Below are 20,003 nucleotides of genomic sequence, written 5' to 3' on the forward strand. Positions count from 1 at the left end.
CCATGCTCTCTCACTCTCTCCCTTGCTCTCTGTCTCATTGTCATTGCATGACTGTCAGCTAAATGTTATGCCAGTATTGTGGTGATGTGGAGCGTTCTCATGCTAGCTGAAGTTTTGTCATTGACGGTTTTGGGCATGTGTTTGACGTATGAGTTTGTTTTCATTCATTACAAGCCTACTTACTTCAGAAATGAGGGAAAATCCTCTCTATAGCAGAATGTTTTGCCACAATCTTGGACAGTTTCATTTAGATTTATGTACATGGTCAAGTTTCCTGCAAAGCTAGAAACAAGTGAACCAAGATGGTAGTGTGTGAGGTCATCAAGTGACACTTTCTGAAGTCGCTCCATATACAGTGAACGTGAAATAATCTGTTTTTCACAGTTGTTCAAAGATGGTTAAATTAGTTTTAATGAAATCTCTGATTATGACTGTCAGCGGATCTTATGATTGAAATGTTACTGATTTGAATCCCTAGATAATAATAATGATCGAAATAATAATAATGAGAATAACAACAACAATAATAATAATAATAATAATGATAATAATAATAATAATAACAATAATAATAATAATAATAATAATAATAATAATATATAATATGATAGTCATAATTAATTTCATTATTATTTAATATACATCACTCTCCCCATAATAAAGATCATGAATGACCTCTTGAACAAGGCATTTAACTAATTGCTGTAGTAGAGTCGCTCACTGGCCAAAATAGAAGACTGAGTGCATAGCAGTGTGTTGGTGAAAAAGAGCAAGGTTAAAAAAAAAAGGACAAAAAATCCCTACACTCACATGGACACTGGGGCTATTGTTGGGAGTGCCCAGTATCGCTTCCTTTGATTTCAATCTCGATTAACCATGATGTTTGTTCAATAAAATTGTTCCAATGCCCCAATTTCCTTCCTCTGTAGTAGCTGTTCCACTCTGTTAACCTCATGGGAAAGTAAATCTGATGTTAACCAAAAGGTTGATTTCTAGAATAAATGCATTGCTGTGCGACAAGCTATGGGATAATTTTCTTTTGTTTCTCTTCACAGGATTAACAGAGGCACAAAAGATGTGATTCTGAACTCCTAGATCTGGCCTAGATTTGACTTTGTTAGGACTATCTAAGCAGGAAAACAAATAAAAATCATAAAAAGTTAGTTCTATGCCATTAAGGTTTGAAAATGTAACCAGATGAGGGCCAAAATGTTAATATGTTACTTCACAGAAATCAGTATTGACTGATTTTTCCCTTTTCTATGATGATGTAGAAGTTCCAGATTAAGCATATTAATGGAATCACAGGTTCAAGTCTTCTGTCAGTTCCTATAAGGCTTTGGAAGATAGTTTTCCATGTTCAGACATATTGATCGGACTGTCTTTGACCATGAGAATAACATATATGAATTCCTAAATTGTGTGGTATTTTATACTTCTCTTCCCTCCCTTTATGTTTACATCCCCTTCGTCCTCTCAGCCGAATCCTCCTGTCCTCCCACTTTCCTCTTTTCTACCTTTCCCTCTCTCTTTTCTTACACCTCTTTCCTCCCGCCCTGATCCAACCTGACCTCTTCTCTCCTTATCTCTCTTTATGGACACTCTCCCTTCCTTTTCTCTCACCTCTATCTATCTCCCCTCTCTCTCACTCCCTCTCTCTCTCTCTCTCTCTCTCTCTCTCTCTCTCTCTCTCTCTCTCTCTCTCTCTACTCTTGCTTTCTCTCGAAGCCACGTCCCACTGTCCTTCCTCCAGCCCTGCTCATCAGAGGTCAGTCAATTACATGGTGTTTTTCTCTGATTCCGGTCAGCGTGTATGTGTGTGCATGTGTGTGTGTGTGTGTGTGTTTGTGTGTGTGAGTGTGACTTGACTCAACACTGTACTCCCATCGCTCCATGCCTCCATCCATCCGTTAGTCCATTTCTGTGTTTACCTTTGAGCACCCTGGGTAATCATATTGTCACAGCCTATTTCAGGGTGCCCACTCAACCTCTCTCTCTCTCTCTCTCTCTCTCTCTCTCTCTCTCTCTCTCTCCTTCACCTTCAATTTCTCCCCCCCTTCCTGTCCTTTCCTGTCTATGTCTTCTTCTTTTGCTCTGCTTCTCACTTGAGCTCTTTGTTTGTCGTTCTCTCCATCTTTAATTTTCTCTCTCCCTCTCTCTTCCTCTCTCTCTCTCTCTCTCTCTCTCTTGCCCCCCTCCCCTCCTCCCTTTCTTTCTCTCCCTCTTTCTGCCCAGCGTTCTGCAGCCCAGCTGGCATGGTTTTCTAGTGGTGTAGTAAAATATAAATATAATAAGGACGTTTTTGAGCTGGTGAATCCATTCTGAGCGGAGAAACATCACCACAGAGCCCACAGATGTGGCACACGCTCAGGAGAGAGAGAGAGAGAGAGAGAGAGAGAAAAAATCCCTCATTTGACATGGAGAGAGAGCACAGCGAGAGCACAGCAAGAGCCCTGACTTACTGACTACATTATTGTTGGCATTACCAAGCTACTGGACTTGTTATTAGGTCACTTCATACAAGTCTTTGGCCACAAGCGTGAGGCAAGTCTCCAATCTTGTGAGCTTGAGTCTAAGTCAACCCTCAAGTCCCTTATTTTAAGACCTGAGCTGAACCTTCGTGAGTCCAACGTCCAATCAATAAATTTGTTACTCAAGTGTATTTGCAAGGCAAGTGTGACTCAAGCTACATTAAGGCCATTTTCACATCATTACAAACTGTAGCTGTCATAAGGTCTATTCTATTCTATGTGAAGGAGATTCTACTGAAGAGAAGCAGTGTGTGTGTGTGTGTGTGCATGCGTGCGTGTGCGTACACATGTAGCCTAAGTGTGTGAGTATGTGCATGTGTGTGCATGCCTGTGTTTGCCTGTATGAATGTAATTTGTGTGTTTGTATGAATGAAACTGTGTGTATGTAGGCCTATGTGTGGGAGTGCCTGTACGTGTGCGCACCTGCGTACCTGTGTGTGTCTATGTGTGTGTGTGTGTGTGTGTGCATGCTGAGTGTGTGTGTTTCTGTCTGTCCGTGTGTGTGTCTTTAGCGTCAGAGCACTGCGAACTCCAGTCCCCTGGGCAGCTCTTTGTTTGCTTTAGCCGTGCGGTGGCTAGCCTAGCCCGCTAACTCCAAGACACATTTAGCCTGTGCTCCACTTTTATATCATCCTGCTTTTATTTTCCTTCTGTCTGCTCTCTGACCAACTAGACTGCACTGAACCGGGCTCTAGCAAGGCGGCTGGTATTGGTGCCACTCTGAACCATTGATAGACAGAGTTTGGTCATTGTGGTTTTCACTGGCTGCCATGTTAGCTCCAGCGTAGCCCCTAAACTGTTTGCTCTCACTAGCCAAGTGACGCTAGCTGCCAAAAATGTATGGTAAAATGTGTGAAGGCTACTGTTGAGCGCAGCACAAAACACCCAGTCTAGCTTTTTTCCCCTTGTCTTGGAAGATTAAGGCTTACAAGGTCTTAGGCAGAGCCGCTCTGCTACTTTCGAGGCCTAGGGTACATAGAGACGCAGTGTTAGGTGTTTATTGTGGTCTGGGGTTGGAGGCTGGAGTGTGTGGAGGGACAGGAGGAGGAGGAGGAGGAGGAAGAGGGATGGCGGTTTAAGCCACCAGCTGTTGTTACCTTGAGCATAACGTCCTTTAACCCCCATTACAGCGATCCACCACAAGCCACAAACACGCTAGCTACCACCGACAGCAAAACAACCCCAAACTGACTTGTTTACCAGCTAATGTGCCATGTATTCACTCTTTCTTTACTCCCTGATTTCCCCTGTCTTTATCTTTCTTCCTTTCCCATTCCTCCTTATTTCTGTTTTTTTCTAATTTCTTTCCAAGCCATTACATATCTTTCTTCCTCCTGATATGTTTCCCTCAATCCCTACTTCTCTCCTTCAACCTCTCTCATTCTCTCTCCTTCTTTCTCTATCTATCATCTCTCCTCCTTGCTTTCTCTCTACCTTCTTCTTACCCTTTCCTTTCATCTCGTCTCTTCCTCCTTCTGTCCCTCTATCCCATGCCTTCCCCCACTTAGAGCCTTTGTTGGTTAGGGCCCTGGGTATGCGTGGGTAACCCCGGTGCCCATGTAAAGGCCCTGTGCTGTGGACTCAGTGAGCCCCAGTGTCAGTAGATGAAAGCGGAGCGAGATTCTGGGGCTGGCACCCATCTCCCTCTGTCCTGCCACTGTGGCCTCTTATTTCACCGAGAAAATTAATAACTTTAACAAACATCAATGAACCAGGGCCTGATGTTTGGTTGGCTTGTTGGCTGGCCTGGTGTGTGAGTGTGTGTGTGCATGTGTGTGTGTACTGTGTACACATGCCTGGATATGTGTGTCTGTGGGCCTGCATGTGTGTGTGTGTGTATGTGTGTGTGTGTGTGTGTGTGTGTGTGTGTGTGCTTGTGTGTATGTGTGTGTTTCTTCTCATGTCTGCCTGTATATGAGCTTTTTCAACAGTGAGGCTGAAAGAAAGAGTGTGAGACTGAGAGAAAGGTGGACAGGTTGACAGGAAAGCAGAGGAGTAAGGAGTAAGAGAGAACAAGAAAGTGAGAGAGAGAAAGAGAGAGAGAGAGAGAGAAAGAGAGAGAGAGAGAGGGAGAGAGGGAGGGAGGGTCAGGCTCTACTCTGGTTTGGTTTGGTCTGATCAGATTGTTGCCTGCTTGAAAGGCCATGGTGTCTTTTCTTGAGGCAAAGAGGGATTGAAAAAAGGATGGATGAAGGGAGGGATGGATGGATGGGAGAATGTGACCACTTCTGAAGCATTGTCGACAGCCACGCTGAATAGGCAGCAGGCCTGCAGGGAGCCACGCCCGTATTTATGGTCTTCAAAGGAAGGATGACACACACACACACACACGCACACTCACTCACGCACACAAACTGTTGATACTTACAGTAAAACATACGCTTGTGGAATGTGGCTACATACACATTTGCATATAAGTTTCAGCTCACACATGCACATGGATAAATGCTCATACTCATACAAATATAACCTTTGAACACGTGCATAAACACTTAGAGAGGCAGACACACACATACACACATACATATCAGCACTCGCAGCTGCTCTGTAATTGTGTCTCTGTGATTATTAGTCTTCAGAGAAACAAACTTCACTATTTGCCTAATACTGCTGCCTGTCACCTGTACAGCTACCATTTATCATTGGTGTACCTTAAAAACATTGTAACTGAACTGAGGCTATTTGGCTTCATATGGTATTTTACTGTAAATGATTGATGACACCGTCCTCCATACTCTTACAGTAATAATGGAGCAGCAAGAAGTTGGAGCTGTATGACAGTTACATCTGTAAAGACGGTGTAGCCCCTACCTTCAAAAAGAAATGGTAAGTTACACTTCCAATAGGAGGGGAAATGTCATTAATTTTACTTTTTAGAGAGAGTAGTATCACAAGGTTGTTTCAGATGCTTTTCCATCATAGCTGGAAAAAAACCTTGGGGAAACACTGATGTAGGACATGTATGAAACATGACAATTTTGATCATGTTTCTTTTAACTGGACTGTATGTTCCTGACTCGGAAAGTTCTAATGAATTTACTTAAGTGCCAGTTGATGTTCTATTTTGGCCATAAGGTAAACAGAGCTATAGATGGCTGTTTACAGTGTGTGAATCTCTCTCTTTGCTTCTCTCTGTTCCATCAAGAGACATGAAACGTGTTACCGCGGCAAAAATACTTTATGGTGTTTACACTCGCAAATAATAAAACATAAATTGTGGAAACCTCAGTCTTGTACAGTTCAGTTCATTCAAAAGAGCCTGCCCCGAGAAACAGGGGTGAGACCACTGATTTTCTGCTGGCAAATATTTGAAGAGCTAATTTGGAGGGGCTTGGTTTGCTGGCGTTAAACAGTGTATGTGTGTGTGTCAGCCACACAGTCAGCAGCCAGGGAGCCAGGCAGGCAAAGGTTATTAAATTGGAATTGTAATTTGTCTATTTTAACGAATTGGCTTAATGTAATTAATGTTGTCTGTGTTTAACTGGGAGCCAGCGGCTAATACAAGGGCATAATGTTATTAATGTTGCTACTGTGTGTGTGTAACTGTCTATAGTTTAGTTTTAATTGTCAATGTTTTAAAGCCAGCAGTCAGTCAGTTAGTAAACCAGCCAGCTAGTCATTCAGGCACTCATTTGTTCATTTAGTCAGTCCGTTAGCAATTCAATTAGTGTGCTAGCTGGTCCGCCAACGAGCTAGTTAGTCAGTCAGACAGTCAGTCAGTCAGTCAGCCTGCCAGCTATTCATTCAGACAGTCAACTAGTCATCCAGCAAATCATCCATTCATCAATCAGTCAGTCAATCAGTCAGGCAGTCAATTAATCAGTCAGTCAGGCAGTCAATCAGTCAGTCAGTCAGTCAGCCACCCAGCCAGTAAATCACCCTGTCACCCAGTTAGTCAACCAGCCACTAGCCAGTCAACCTGAGCCACTGACCCTTGATCTTATTCTCTCTATTTCGGAATGCAGAGGGGAAAACCACTGGTCACTGCATACTCCAGGAAATTGATTAGTTTAATTGATTGTTGATTGTGTGTGTGTGTGTGTGTGGGGGGGGGGGGGGGGGGGGGGTGTACAGGGGTTAGTTGTCAAGGGCAGACAGCTAAAGAGAGAACTGGAAATGTGAAGTGGCAGCAATAAAGGGCAGAGCTTATGTTTGCTGCTTGCCTGCCTGCCAGTACAGTGTGGACAAGACTCTCCAAGCCGCCCTGTGCCCAGGAGGGGCGGGGTGGGTGGCAGAGAGGGAGAGAGGGAGAGAGGAGAGGAGAGAGGAGGGCAGGACTGGCAGGGTGCGGTCTGAAGTGGCAACAGATCGTTTTGGATCACTCAAATCCCCTCAATTCAACTGGAAAGCTGCAGCTTGTTGCACGCTGGCCGCATATGGAGTGGAAAGCTTTCAATCCAGAGAGGGCACCAACCAAACAGCAGGCGACAGCGGCTGTTGTTGTGACAGTTCCCCAGAGGAAGAGAAAGAGGGAGAGAGAGAGAGAAACCACAACACTGCAACTTGGATATCAGCAACCGCGCTCTCTCTCTCTTTAACTCTCTCACCCATCGACTTTGAACCTGTTTGTTTAAATACACGGACTTTACAGCCAGCACACTCATAGTTGATTCTGTAGGGACGGAGGGAGCGACGCTGAAGTTTCTCAACCTTGGTCAATTTTGGAGTCGATAAAAACTTTTTGGTCTCCCGTCAGTGCCCCGGGGCAGCCGAAGTGCCCGGGGCAGCCCAAATGACCGTCTCTTATCCGAGGTTTTCGGACGAGATGTTGCGACTGTCGCGGACGATGGCGCCGGGAATTGAACCGGTGAGGTATTGAAGACATCTCTCTCCCCCGGGAGAGTTCCCCCCACCCCCGGGGCGATGCGGATCTCCTTCCTCCTTCTCGCCGCCTCTCTGTGCGCCTTGGTCCTCCTCCTCCCACCTGCCTCGGAGGGCTGCGGACCGGGGAGGGGGTACGGCAAGAGGCGGCCTCCGAAGAAGCTCACCCCGCTGGCTTACAAGCAGTTCAGCCCCAACGTCGCCGAGAAGACCCTGGGAGCCAGCGGGCGGTACGAGGGCAAAATAACGCGCAACTCCGAGCGCTTCAAAGAGCTGACGCCAAATTACAACACAGATATTATCTTCAAAGATGAGGAGAACACGGCGGCCGACAGACTTATGACCCAGGTGAGATGAGATGAATGGGTTCAGGGGCGTCAGTTCACTAAAACCAAAGTCCTTGCGTAACTTCAAAGCCCGCCAGACGTAGGTCATCAAACTATTTTACTACTACGCGCGCAGCTAAGATGGATCATTGGTCCTGAATGCTCCCCTGTTTTTTGGGGTTTTTTTTTTGTAGGTATGGCTTTCTGGCGTTTATGCTTGATCTGTACTCTCCATTTTAATTATAAAACTACAATTTCCTCGATGAAATCTGGATTCACTTGGCCATACCTTGCCATACCCAGTTGACGTCTGAACGGTCCATTTCTTTTCATAATCCTGGTTTGACAGCTGACTGCAGAAGCCCTGATCTATCTAGGTGAACGGATTGAATCACTTCAGACTAAACTAGCCACGCTGTTGCATAAATTGTCTGCTTAATGTTTGCTGTCCAGTTAAATGTTTAAACCAGAACTGATTGACTGAATTCATTGATTGACGGCTCTTCGTTTCATCTCTGGATCTTGCTGCCTGACATACCTGGCTGTTATTTTTTACTTGCTTTAGCTATTGCTTTTATTTCTTAACATTTTGCCCTTATTCTAAACAATATATATACATATATATTTTATAAATCTCAGTCAACCACAACCTGTCCACTTGAATTACACACACAGAGGTGCGTAAAACATCTGTAAAGTCTTTTTCCACGCTCACAAAATCAGGTTGTAGGATAAATTTATTGATTTAGACTGTTAACAAATTAATTAACCAAAATCTACGCAAGAGACACTTAACTGACCGTCTCCTGTAATAGGCCTGTCACTTTTATGTAGCCCAGTAGCCTGCTGTGTGTATATATCTAGGGATAATTCAAATTCCAATTACCTGTGATCTCAATGTAATCTCAATCTTAATCTCAGTTTCACATTACACATTTTGGCTACTTATTGAACCTATACCAGACGGCACGTTTCACCCAAATTTACCAAATTACCCACAGTGCGCTGCCGTCAACATTTAGATATCTGAAGTCTCTGCGCAGCGTTAATGTGCGAGCTGTATTGGATGAAATGTCAGACAGGGGCACTCATCTGGCAAGGGAGAGAGGAAATAAAACGCAACGATTTTCATTCATTCATTCATTCATTCATTCACCCATTCATTCATTCATTCATTTTATCAATGAGGAGAGTCAGTACAGACTCTTCTTTCTTCCTCAGTGGTGTCCCGCAGAAATGTCTTAACTGCACTGTTGTTATTTTAACACATGAATGCTGACATTATGTGGAGATGTAGATAATGTTTCATGACAGCAGGCTCACTTCTTCTTAATTCTTGGAGAGAAATTATTTTGTAGCTAAACAATGATCTCTGTTGGACATTAATTAAAACTAGATTCATTATATCGTAAATACATTGGAATTTCTAAATAATCACAAGTAAAACACATTGATGGATACTGTTGTGTGTAGCCTACTTTGACCATGCACCTGATGCGATGCTGTGTAAGATGCTACCATACTACATTTGGTTTACGTGTGTGTGTGTGTGTGTGTGTGTGTTTTGGGAGCACTGAGGTTATCTTATATCCTCATCACACACACTCTAAATCTGACAAAGATCAACCCAACCCTGCACTATCTGATGGGCATGTCTCTTGCTCTTCTGTCACCATTTATCAGCTCTCTTTCACTCTCTCTCTCTCTCTGTCTGTCTCTCTGGTTTCCCTATTTCCCTCCTCCTTCTCCTCTTTTTTTTTCCACCTTCCCTTCCCCTTCCTCTTCCTCAAGAGGTGTAAAGACAAGCTGGCCATCATTGTGATGAGGTTAGCATAATCTCACCTCTTGCTTTCTCTCTCTCTCTCACTCTCTTTCTCTCTCCCTGCCTTGCATACCAGCACTGTAAAGACAAACTGAACTCAATTGCCATCTCTGTTATGTGTGTGTCTGTGTGTCTCCCTCTATCTCCATCCATCCAGCCTTCATCCCATTGAATGACACAAAGATAATCTGAATTTTCTGGGTATCTCTTTGTTGATCACATGACTCTAACCATCCGTCTTTCTCACATTGTCCCTCCACCTTTCTACTCTACTCTCAGCATTATAAGGAAAAACGGATCTCCCAAACTTTATCGTTTCTTTCTAACAACCACCCCCCTATTCTTCCTTCCCCACCCCCTCCATTTCTCCCTCCCTCAGCGTTGTAAAGACAAGCTGAACTCTCTGGCCATCTCTGTGATGAACATGTGGCCGGGTGTGAAGCTGAGAGTGACGGAGGGCTGGGACGAGGACGGCCACCACTCAGAAGACTCACTGCACTACGAGGGCCGCGCTGTCGACATCACCACCTCTGACAGGTAGGCATGGAACAATAGATCATCATACAGATCATCATGATATGAAAGATAATGATAGGCGTGGAAAAATAGATCATCATACTTAACATCATGATAAGAAAGATGATAGGCATGGAACAATAGATCATCAGATACAACACTATGATATGAAAGATAATGATAGGTATGGAACAATAGATCATCATGCACAACATCATGGGATTAAAAAATACTGATAGGCATGGAACACATAAAATGGGAAGAATATATTCCAAAGTTTAACCTGTTACAGCCTGCCAATCAGTCAGCCATGACGATCAGTCAGTCAGTCAGTAAGTCAGTCACTTCGCCAGCCAGCCATTTAATGAGTCAGTCAGTCAGTTGGCCTGCCAGCCAGCAAGGCAACTAGTCAATCAGCCAGCCACCTAGTAATTCATTGAGTCAACGAGTTAGTCAGCCAACCTCTAACCAATCAGCCTGATCCTTGCCCTCATTAAGAAAAGAAGAAGAAAAATGCTGTAAATCCAAATTTCAGTGTTTTACATAATTCTTTCTGAACTGAACACATTTTATGATCCAAGAGCCCAAGAAACTCATTGTATGATTTAAAAAAATGCATGGCTGTCAATCTGAAAATAAGGACATTTTGTAGATGTTTGGAGCAGTATTGTATGTTGGTCCAGGTCTTGAGTTGAGCATATCTTTACACTCTTCCTCACAGGGACAGAAACAAGTACGCCATGTTGGCCCGGCTGGCTGTGGAGGCAGGGTTTGACTGGGTCTACTACGAGTCCAAAGCCCACATTCACTGTAGCGTCAAGTCAGGTAAGAGATGAATATGGGCTGATGCATGTGTGTACATCATCTGTGTGTATGTGTGTTTGTGTGTGTTTATGTGTGTGTGACCAGCTGTTATTAACACTGATGAGGTAGGTGCCAGACCCTTTGTTAGTGACTCATTAATGGTTCAGGTTAACAAGCTCATTAATGGTTCAGGTTAACAGGATGGCTGTGTATGTGTGTGTCTGTCTGTGTATGTGTGTGTCTGTCTGCGTCTGTCTATCAGTGTATGTGTTTGTGTGGTCTGTTGGGATCCAATCAAAGCAGGGTGTGCACCTGTGCATGATGGAGTGTTTGGTATTTTTGCTCTCAATTTTATTTTCTAGTTTTAAATGACACTCTCACTATTAGTCAAAGTCATGAGACATTTTAGAAATCCATTTACCCATGTCTGGTACCACCAGTTATTTGATGCCAAATTACATGCTAGCAGTCCATCCAGGTTAGTAGGCTGAGCGATGATTAACTCTCTCTCTCTTTGTTTGGCTGTTGCTTTTCCTTCAGTAGGTTTCTCTCAGATCTCTTATCTGGGTCTTATCACATCCCAGTCACAGCCCTCCTTGCCTGCAGCCCCCAGGCTTACAGACACACACGCCTTGGACAAATATTTGGCTGCCTTAAGACTGCTTTAAGACCCTCTCCCCCCCTTGCCCCCACTGCCCGCCGCCCCACCCCTAACACACACATACACACACACACACACACACACACACACACGCGCACACATGCAGGCACGCAGACACACTGATGAAGTTCTTATTTCAAAGAACTGAACTTCTCTTCAGTAGTCTTGCCAAGGATTTCTATTCTATTCTATTCTATTCTATTCTATTCTATTCTATTCTATTCTATTCTATTCTGTCTTCAACCTTTTTCTAAATGAGCTAGACTCAATGTTGGGCTTCAAGTTCATTAAAACATGTTAATGCTCTTTTCATGTGCAGACCCACCAGACGCTGGCATGTGACCCACAGACAAACTCCACACAATATCTAGACCCATTCCCTAAGTCTGTGTACTTTTCTGTCTCTCTGACCTCAGGCTGTGTTCTGACTGCGGTGATACAATCAGCTGGTTATCCATTAGCCCTTGCTGACTACCTCTCCCTACTGCCTTGTCCCACTGCTTCTTAAAGGGCCACCTTAGTCAAAAAAAACACCAACAACTCAAGACCAAAAACATGTCCTGTATTGTATATTCAAGGTGTGGTATTATTCACGTGATACTGGTGTCACCATGCCCAAGTGGTTTTGGCAAATTTGATAGTGTTTGTAGTGGGATAGACTTACATGCCATAGCCAAGTGGAGGAGCAAACTTTTCCATTTGACAGTGTTATATGAGAAATAGCAGGAGGAGGGCCGCTCTAAACTCACCCATTGTTAGAATCCTTAAAACACATTCCAGTGACTTCACCAAGCATTTGACAAGCCTCGCAAGAGAAGTGTTGGCTTACGAGGCAAAAAAAGAGAAGTAACAATCACTGTCAGATGAAAAACTTACATCTTTTGGAAACTATATAATGGGTTTTGAATGGGTTTCACAGGCCCCAGTATTATGAAGCTCGCTGAACACACAGTTTTCAAGCGACTCCAGTGAAATGATTCCTGGTACTTGAAAAAGAACAGCTAAATCTCTACTTGTTTGGAATTCTCTCCAGTGGAAATAGTCATAAATCACCGATATAGCTTAGAAAATCAAATGCGGGTTGAGCTGTGTTGAATTAGAGAAAGTCAACTGATCAGTATCATAGATTGGCTTAGTGTGTGCATGTGTGTGTGGTTAGGGTTAGTAGCTAGAGTTTAAGGTTTGTGTGAGAGAGAGAAGAGAGACAGAGGCAGGCAGAGATATAAAGTTTGAACGTGACTCCTATTATATGTGTTAACAATCTACCATTGACCCACTGAGATAAACTTGTCCTTCAGTCAGTGTCAAAGTCTCATCTGCTTTATAGATCTCTCAGTAACCTAGAATAACCTGCAGATGAAGCCAGAATAGATTTTCAACTGCTGCTGCACTGTTGCTCCACTCCTATGAGGAATTGTTTCCAAAATTTGCCTGGCTTCCACTGTATTTTGTCTCCTCATTCTTTCAGTCTTCTGTCTCCATCGTCCTCCAAGTTAAGACATAATCGCAGTAAAAAAAATAATAAAATAATCCCTTCTTTCTCTCTCCATCTCTTCAGAACATTCTGTGGCGGCGAAAACCGGCGGCTGTTTCCCAGGTGATGCTCAGGTCATCCTCGAGGGCGGGGCTACTAAACAGGTGCGTGACCTTCACCCCGGCGACCGTGTCTTGGCTTCCTCGACGACGGGCGGCGGCGGGCCCCTTCTCTACAGCCCGGTCGTATCCTTCCTGGACCGCCAGCCCAACGCCACAAAGATCTTCTACGTCATCGGCACCGCAGCGGGGCTTAACATCACGCTCACAGCCGCACACCTGATCTTTGTTGCAGACGGGAACTGTACTGGTGGGTTGAGCGAACCGGAGAGGGAAGAGATGGTCGAAGGGCCGTTTCTGGGGACCAGAGAGGAGAGAAGGGCCGGTTGGGGAAGCACAGCAGGTTTGAGGACAGTTTTTGCCAGCGAGGTGCGGCCGGGACAATGCGTACTGACGTCGCAAGGGAGAGCGGGGTCAGAAGCAACGCTGTCAGCCGTGACCTACGTGGAGGAGCGGAGGAGCATGGGGGTCTACGCCCCACTCACCCAGCACGGCTCTATAGTGGTGGACGGGGTTCTGGCGTCCTGCTACGCTGCTCTGGACTGGCACCATCTGGCCCACTGGGTCCTGGCCCCGCTGCGGTTCTTCTACAGCCTGATGGGACCTTCAGAACCGCAGACTGACGGGCTGCACTGGTACCCCCGGCTCCTGCAGAAGCTGGGGGAAACGCTGCTGGACGCTGGACATTTCCACCCCTGGGGGTTTGAAGAGGGACAGAGACATGAGGTTTCACACTGATGACTGATTTCACTTGCCTCTATTCAGGAGGACCGACACACAGAGCACATCTGTCTTTCTCTACAGAGAGAGTGATTGAGGGACCATCAAAGACAATTGGTTTTTGTAGTGTAAATGTGTTTTTACTAACTCTACTTTCACTGTGGCTTACAGACTCTGTTTTGCCACTCATGCAAAACTGTCGTACAGGAGGAGGGACACTGATAGCAGACTGAGAAAGAGATGTATTTGTTTTATACTGGCAATTTCAATTTTATTCATGGTGGCAAAACAGAAGATTAGAGAGACTGAGGTGTGAACCTCTCTGAAGACAATCAAAGACTGTCGTTTTGAAAAATGCTTGGTAAAATTTCAAACTAGCAAGTATCTCCCCTATTCATTCGAGAATTTCACTGGTGAAGCTAAAGCTGAAACTGACATTGATTATACGCATAGTGTGTTTCACATTTGTAATATGTTTATTTCACCTCGGAGCACATCAAAGAGCAAAACCAAGGACTGTGACAAAGGGACAAGTTTCAACATGGAAGCTTTTCACAAAAAAAGTAAATGCTGGAGTAAAAAAAACAGTTTTCACCATTCATTTTGTACTGTATTTAATGCAAAAACATTTATCTTAAAATGCCTCTTAAGAACAAGCAGAGGTATAGTGACAACTACTCAACAGTGGGAAGAAATTTAAACATATGAAGTTATTGTGACACCTTTAGAGAAGCTAAAGGCGAGAACATGAAGGAAATGTGTGAGGAGACATTAGAGGTAGGAATACAGGGAATAGCATGAAGGATACCAATGACTCAACAAAGCATATCTTGTAGCTCTATATTATGTACATAGGTATTTATATAGATCAGTAATGTCAAGAAAGAAAGAAAAGAAAGAAAGAAAGAAAGACAGAAAGAAATAAAGGTAGAAAGAAAGAAAGAAAAAAGAAAGAAAGAAAGAAAGAAAGAAAGAAAGACTGCAGGTGTGTCAGGTGTACTTTATATCAAGTTGTAACCTTTGTTTACCAAAAAGGTACAAAGGACCACAGCTCTATTTATTCTCAGCGAACAGTAAACCCACTGACTTCAGGTATATATATATATATAGCAGGAATTTACAAAGTAATTTACCTTGAATCACAACAAAGCTCATTACAATGTGGATGATAAAGACGCAGCCATTATAGAGGTGCTGATGCAGGATAGATGCATGGTGCAGGGTTCTATGATGGCCACCACTGTTTTGTTAATCTGTTTTTCAAAGCCTACGTCTGTATCTATCTGTTAGTCAGTTTGATAGTCTGTTCATTTCTCATCCTGTCAATACCGCTCATTTATACATTCTCATGTTTTTTTTTATCAGGTATTTTGATTAGAAGGAGTTCATATTTTGCCAAATGTTTTTTCATGGTTGAATTTTCAGGTCAGTAGTATCTAGATAAGGCATACACAACACTCAGGCTACATCCAACTACTGTATTAGGCAATAGCTATCCATCGTATTGAATTACAGTTAGCAATTATCTTTAATCTTGAATAGTATGAGTTTATTTGATTGCTCTCAACCTGTGCCTGGTCTTTTTTTGTGTACCATCTATCACAGAAGACTGGCAGAGGTACAGAAGAGCTGATTTTTAACAGAACTGATCTTGTGATCGATGGATAAAGCATCAGATCTCGTTGGACAAAATATACAGGTTCCTGAGCGCATCCAACCAGTACATGATGTTTGTTGAGTATGCTTTGTGTAGGTACTCATACATTGTGATCTAGGAAATCCAAGGCATTATTCTACATGTGTGCTCTAAAATATGTCAAATATGTATATTAAGCTATTGTCGGAGAAACTATTTAAAGATCTATTTTTAAAAAGGATGTAAATGTATTATTGTTATTTTTGGCAACTCTGTGCATACAATTTGTATTTGAAACATAAAGTTGTTCTTTGTAAACCAAAACTACTCTGTGCCTTTTTGATAACATAGGATTCAAAAAAGATCATGAATCGTACATTACTTATCAGTGACAAATACTGCTTACTGTATGTAATAAAGTCTGTTTTTCTATTGGATGCTGTTGGATCTTTTAGTTCAGCAGCACTTTTGGTAGGGAATCAACCTACTTTCCAATGTATGCTATGCAGACACAGCTTTTCATGTGTAGGTTCAAATGTTAAGTGTGCATAACTAACCACAGCCACAACGAGTGACCGCTGTTCATGGTAATGCATCATATTAGTAGGAATTGCAAGCAACATTGTGACTGCACCATGAATATCTGTGGTTAGAGGGTGGGCTGCTGTTGGGTTTCAGCACCATGGACAGCAGCACACAGCAACACTTTCTCCTCTTTCCTCCTCTTGATGTCTGACTGTTTTCCTTTTTTCGAGGATGGACAGCTACTAGTTGACGACAGCACACCCTGTTGGCTGCTTCAGAGCTTGCAGAGAAGACAAACCTGAAGGGAAAATCCACCACTGAACAGAATTCAGCACAGTAGCAGAGAGTAGGATACTCTCTTTTTCTGTCTCCCTGTTACTGCTTATTTCTGCATCCGAAAGCTTACACTGTCTATCATTTACAAGGCATTTTTAGTACACTACAATAGAGCAATCTGACATTTAATACAAGACCAGTAAAAAAACACATTGTTTTATAGAAAACAAAATAGGAGAGTTGACATGAATACATACAAAGACATAGGTACTCCTCTGCTTCCCAGATAAATTTTTTTTTTTAAATTGGGTTTGACTGAATATTGATTTTTAACTGCAACCACAGAATGTATAATGTAAGAAATACTCAAACCTTGTCAGAGTAAAATGTCTGTGCAGAACCATATTGAAGAGATGAATCATCATGACCAATATTATTTTAACTAGAGATAGTTTCAGTTTGCTCAAATTTAACAAGAATTATGATCAAGAAAGAAAACGCTGTTTTCCCTATTTTTCCCTCTAGGTCTATTGTAAACAAGGGGAATGCTATCCAACTTCATCCTCCCTAAAATCACACCTGACTACATGCAAGAGCCACAAAAGATCAATACCAAAAGAGATTCTAAATCATCTTTATTATTATTGGTCAGTAAGGTACAGGAAAACATTTTTGTCTTATCCCATAGTTCATAGCAAGAGACTTTTCCATAAAGACATATAGAGAACCAGACCCAGGTAAAACAGTCACTTACCAAGTTTCAAATATTTGAAAAGATGTGAGAGGTGCTTGGTTTATCTAAATGTGCAGATGGTGTTCCCAAATGTGAGGCTTTATAAATGCAAGGGAAATTTATCGTGCACATCTCAAGTGGTTCAAACATTGGAAACTGTTTGAAAATGTGTTTACCCGAGTCTGGTGGTTTGAAATCTATCTCTATGTGTCCTGTCTCCATTTCATCATGTTTAATTAACAGAGTTAGGGCCACGATACATAGGCAACATTTTGAGGCAAGGTAGATGGACAATTTCGTCAGTTAATAAGACCAGGACTGATGTGAGGGAGGATGAAGGAGAAAAATATGTAACTGACCACCATCCCCCTTACGATTTCTTAAAAAATCTCTCTGATTACGATCATAACACACAATCCAGAATCCCACTGTAAAACCAATATCTGTTTCCAATGCCTCAAAAAGTTGCCCAAGTATCATTGTCTTAAATCAAGGGTGTTCACACAACAACACATGGGAAGTCAGCATGCTCACAGTAACTCACATACAGATATGAATGTCTTTATAGAATATGTATCTGTCATCACAGCTTGGCAAAATTACACTTATACACAACAAATGCACAATAACACCTGGAACCATAATACCAGCCAGTGGAAAAAGACCCAGACACGTTTTAGTCGTCTTTATCCAATCAGAAAAGCTTCCTGTAAAATGGACGACCCCATCCCCAGGTATGTTGTCAGGATATCGTCCAATAACAATAGCCCATAGATAAATAATTTATTTCTCTCAAACAGCTCACACACAAGCGCAAACGCACGCGCGCACACACACACACACACACACACACACACACACACACACACACAGACACACACACACACACTTATTACATCTGAATAACATATCATCATGAGAAATATGGATCTCTTTCGAGTGAATGATCGATTGAATGAATAAATGGATGAAGGTGTAGAGTTAGTTTTAACTACCTAGGTGGCTATGCTGAGAGCAACAAACCTAACAGGGGTACAAAACACTCCATAACATCTCCAGTTGGCAATTGTATTGACATAAGTTACATTAGGCTATATATAATCATTGCTTGGCAGCATACAAAAATAAAAGGAGTTGCTCTGGTGCATATTCTGAATCATCTGGATTTGAGTTAAGTCATCTCTATGCAAACAGGAGAAATAGTTTCGGCACATTTCTTTAAAATGAATGAGACTGGCTCAGTTATTGTATATTTGATTAGCATTAGGGTGTAACTGTTTGTCTGTCTAGCTATTGTGCCGCCATTAGCAGCTTCGTTTGTTGTCTAGCTTTGTCAGCTAGGCTGGCTAATGCATAATAGTAAGTAAGTAAGTAATAGTCTAAAAAATCCTTTAAAATTTTTGCACATTCCCATTCCAAATAAATCAAATAGGACTTCAATTTAAACCATAAAGGACTCAAAAAAATCCAATCAAACTGTCCTATATGATTCTAGCAATCCTGTTGTTCCACTTAATAGGACTGCTTTGATTCTTAAAGGATTTTTATATTGGATTCCTGCTAGACCTTTTGACTAGGTTGGTGTTGGACGAGAGATTAACTGCATATGAATACATCTGGATTTCAACAACAGGTTTGTAGTTCTCATACTCCATAGAATCTAAACTAAGACAACAGCTAAGAGCCCATATTTCACAAGTAAACATTTAAAACAGGAAGGGAAAGTGACCAAAAGGCAAATGCAGTGTCTCAGTAGGATAATCACCAATCTGGCAACCCCCCAGGACTAATTAGAGTGATTGTAGATCAGTACACACAGTAACTTTTAGGGGAACAATCACTATACCTGGCTATCCTGTCACAAACACAGCATGGGGATAGTGGAGATTTGGGAGAGAGCCAACACACTTCTAGAAATCTAAATCAAATCATCTACAGCTGATTCTCATACCAGGAAAAATCAGTACCTGGCAAGCTGTATCATTCACATACTGGGCCAGTGAAGTGAGTCATGTGTCTCGAACAGCAGTAGCCATAGTGCCTCCACCCTGAATTTATTCTGTGTACTATTGATTTTTCAGGAATTCCTCTTGAGGGTGGAGCAACAGTGTGAGAGCAGCAAAGCCAGTGTGTGAAAGTTGAGACTTCTTCACCGGCTCGATCTGTGCCCCTCCACTTGTTAATAAGCCTGTATGGCTAATGCAAAAGATAGAGATTGTTGCAACAACCCACATATAGCTACTTCTGGAGTCACAAATAGACCTTATTCTCACGGCGGTCACACTCAAGGTGGGAAACTCCACCTGGAAGAGGAGGTACAGCCCAGCTACGTCCTGCTGTTGTCTACCAAGATGCACATCATACGAATGTTAGGAATCAGACAAACATCTATCATTTCACAGATAGAAACATATTAGAAATGAATGGAAGTCAAGAATCCGGAGGGATATACAGTAGGTTTACATTTTAAGGTAATATAATTGGCCTGCTATAGCTTGCTACCAGACTCTAGGCTAGGTAGCAGGTCGTTGCAGTTGTTGTTCCCAAGATTGCTAGCTAATTTGATAGCTGTTATAGGTCTATCTGAAGTAAGTAAGACTAGTTTTATGCCGATCTTCCAGGTAGAGTTTCCCACCGCGAGTGTTCAAAATGGCTGCAGTGGGAATGAGGTCCTTTATTAGCTATCTTTTCAGTAATTTGATTGGGGCAAAGTTGCCTTTCAGAGCTGACAAGGAATCAGCTCCCGTACTGCTTTTAAATATAATCATGAGTGAGAAAATTGTACTGAATCCAGATCAATTTTTCTTGGGGCAACTGCACCTTACTTCTAAATCACTTCAGTGTAACTAATGCTGTTCAGCTGGTAACTTGTGGGTTTGCATCCCAGAGCGAGTACATAATCAGTGATGATACTGCTGATGGCTTTAGCTTGACTTACTGAATTGGTACTGAATAGCTTTTACAGTGGCTTGATCTGCTGGATGAATGTTTATAATGCGGGCAACAGCACTGCTCACTTTATGTGCTTACCTGCCTGTC

The 20,003-nt window shown here is 42.6% G+C and overlaps 1 protein-coding gene across 2 annotated transcripts; it reads left to right on the plus strand.

Moving 5' to 3' along the window:
• Positions 1 to 7,394: 7,394 nt before the first annotated feature.
• LOC139649386 (indian hedgehog B protein-like) lies at positions 7,395 to 13,895 on the plus strand. Of its 2 annotated transcripts, none has more exons than XM_071525772.1 (5): positions 7,395 to 7,700; positions 9,880 to 10,037; positions 10,738 to 10,841; positions 13,040 to 13,328; positions 13,410 to 13,895. In XM_071525772.1, the coding sequence occupies exons 1-5, from the start codon at positions 7,395 to 7,397 to the stop codon at positions 13,810 to 13,812; spliced, it is 1,260 nt and encodes a 419-aa protein (XP_071381873.1). In that variant the 3' UTR covers positions 13,813 to 13,895. The 2 variants fall into 2 exon arrangements, with proteins under 2 accessions (XP_071381873.1, XP_071381874.1); XM_071525773.1 differs by having other exon boundaries at positions 13,040 to 13,324; positions 13,418 to 13,895.
• The last annotated feature ends 6,108 nt before the right edge of the window (positions 13,896 to 20,003 follow it).

The sequence above is a fragment of the Centroberyx affinis genome, unplaced genomic scaffold (assembly GCF_046629955.1).
Source record: "Centroberyx affinis isolate AG114_WGS23_722 - 3 ecotype Tasmania unplaced genomic scaffold, CSIRO-AGI_Caff_v1 ptg001337l_1, whole genome shotgun sequence".
NCBI classification, from domain to species: domain Eukaryota; kingdom Metazoa; phylum Chordata; class Actinopteri; order Beryciformes; family Berycidae; genus Centroberyx; species Centroberyx affinis.

What these genes read in the sequence shown, in the direction of transcription:
- LOC139649386 (XM_071525772.1), top strand. Translation starts at nt 7,395, where the DNA reads ATGCGGATCTCCTTCCTCCTTCTCGCCGCCTCTCTGTGCGCCTTGGTC. An exon ending in TCACTGTAGCGTCAAGTCAG is followed by an intron (nt 10,842 to 13,039) that starts GTAAGAGATGAA and finishes CCATCTCTTCAG; the next exon opens with AACATTCTGTGGCGGCGAAA. An exon ending in GACGGGAACTGTACTGGTGG is followed by an intron (nt 13,329 to 13,409) that starts GTTGAGCGAACC and finishes CGGTTGGGGAAG; the next exon opens with CACAGCAGGTTTGAGGACAG.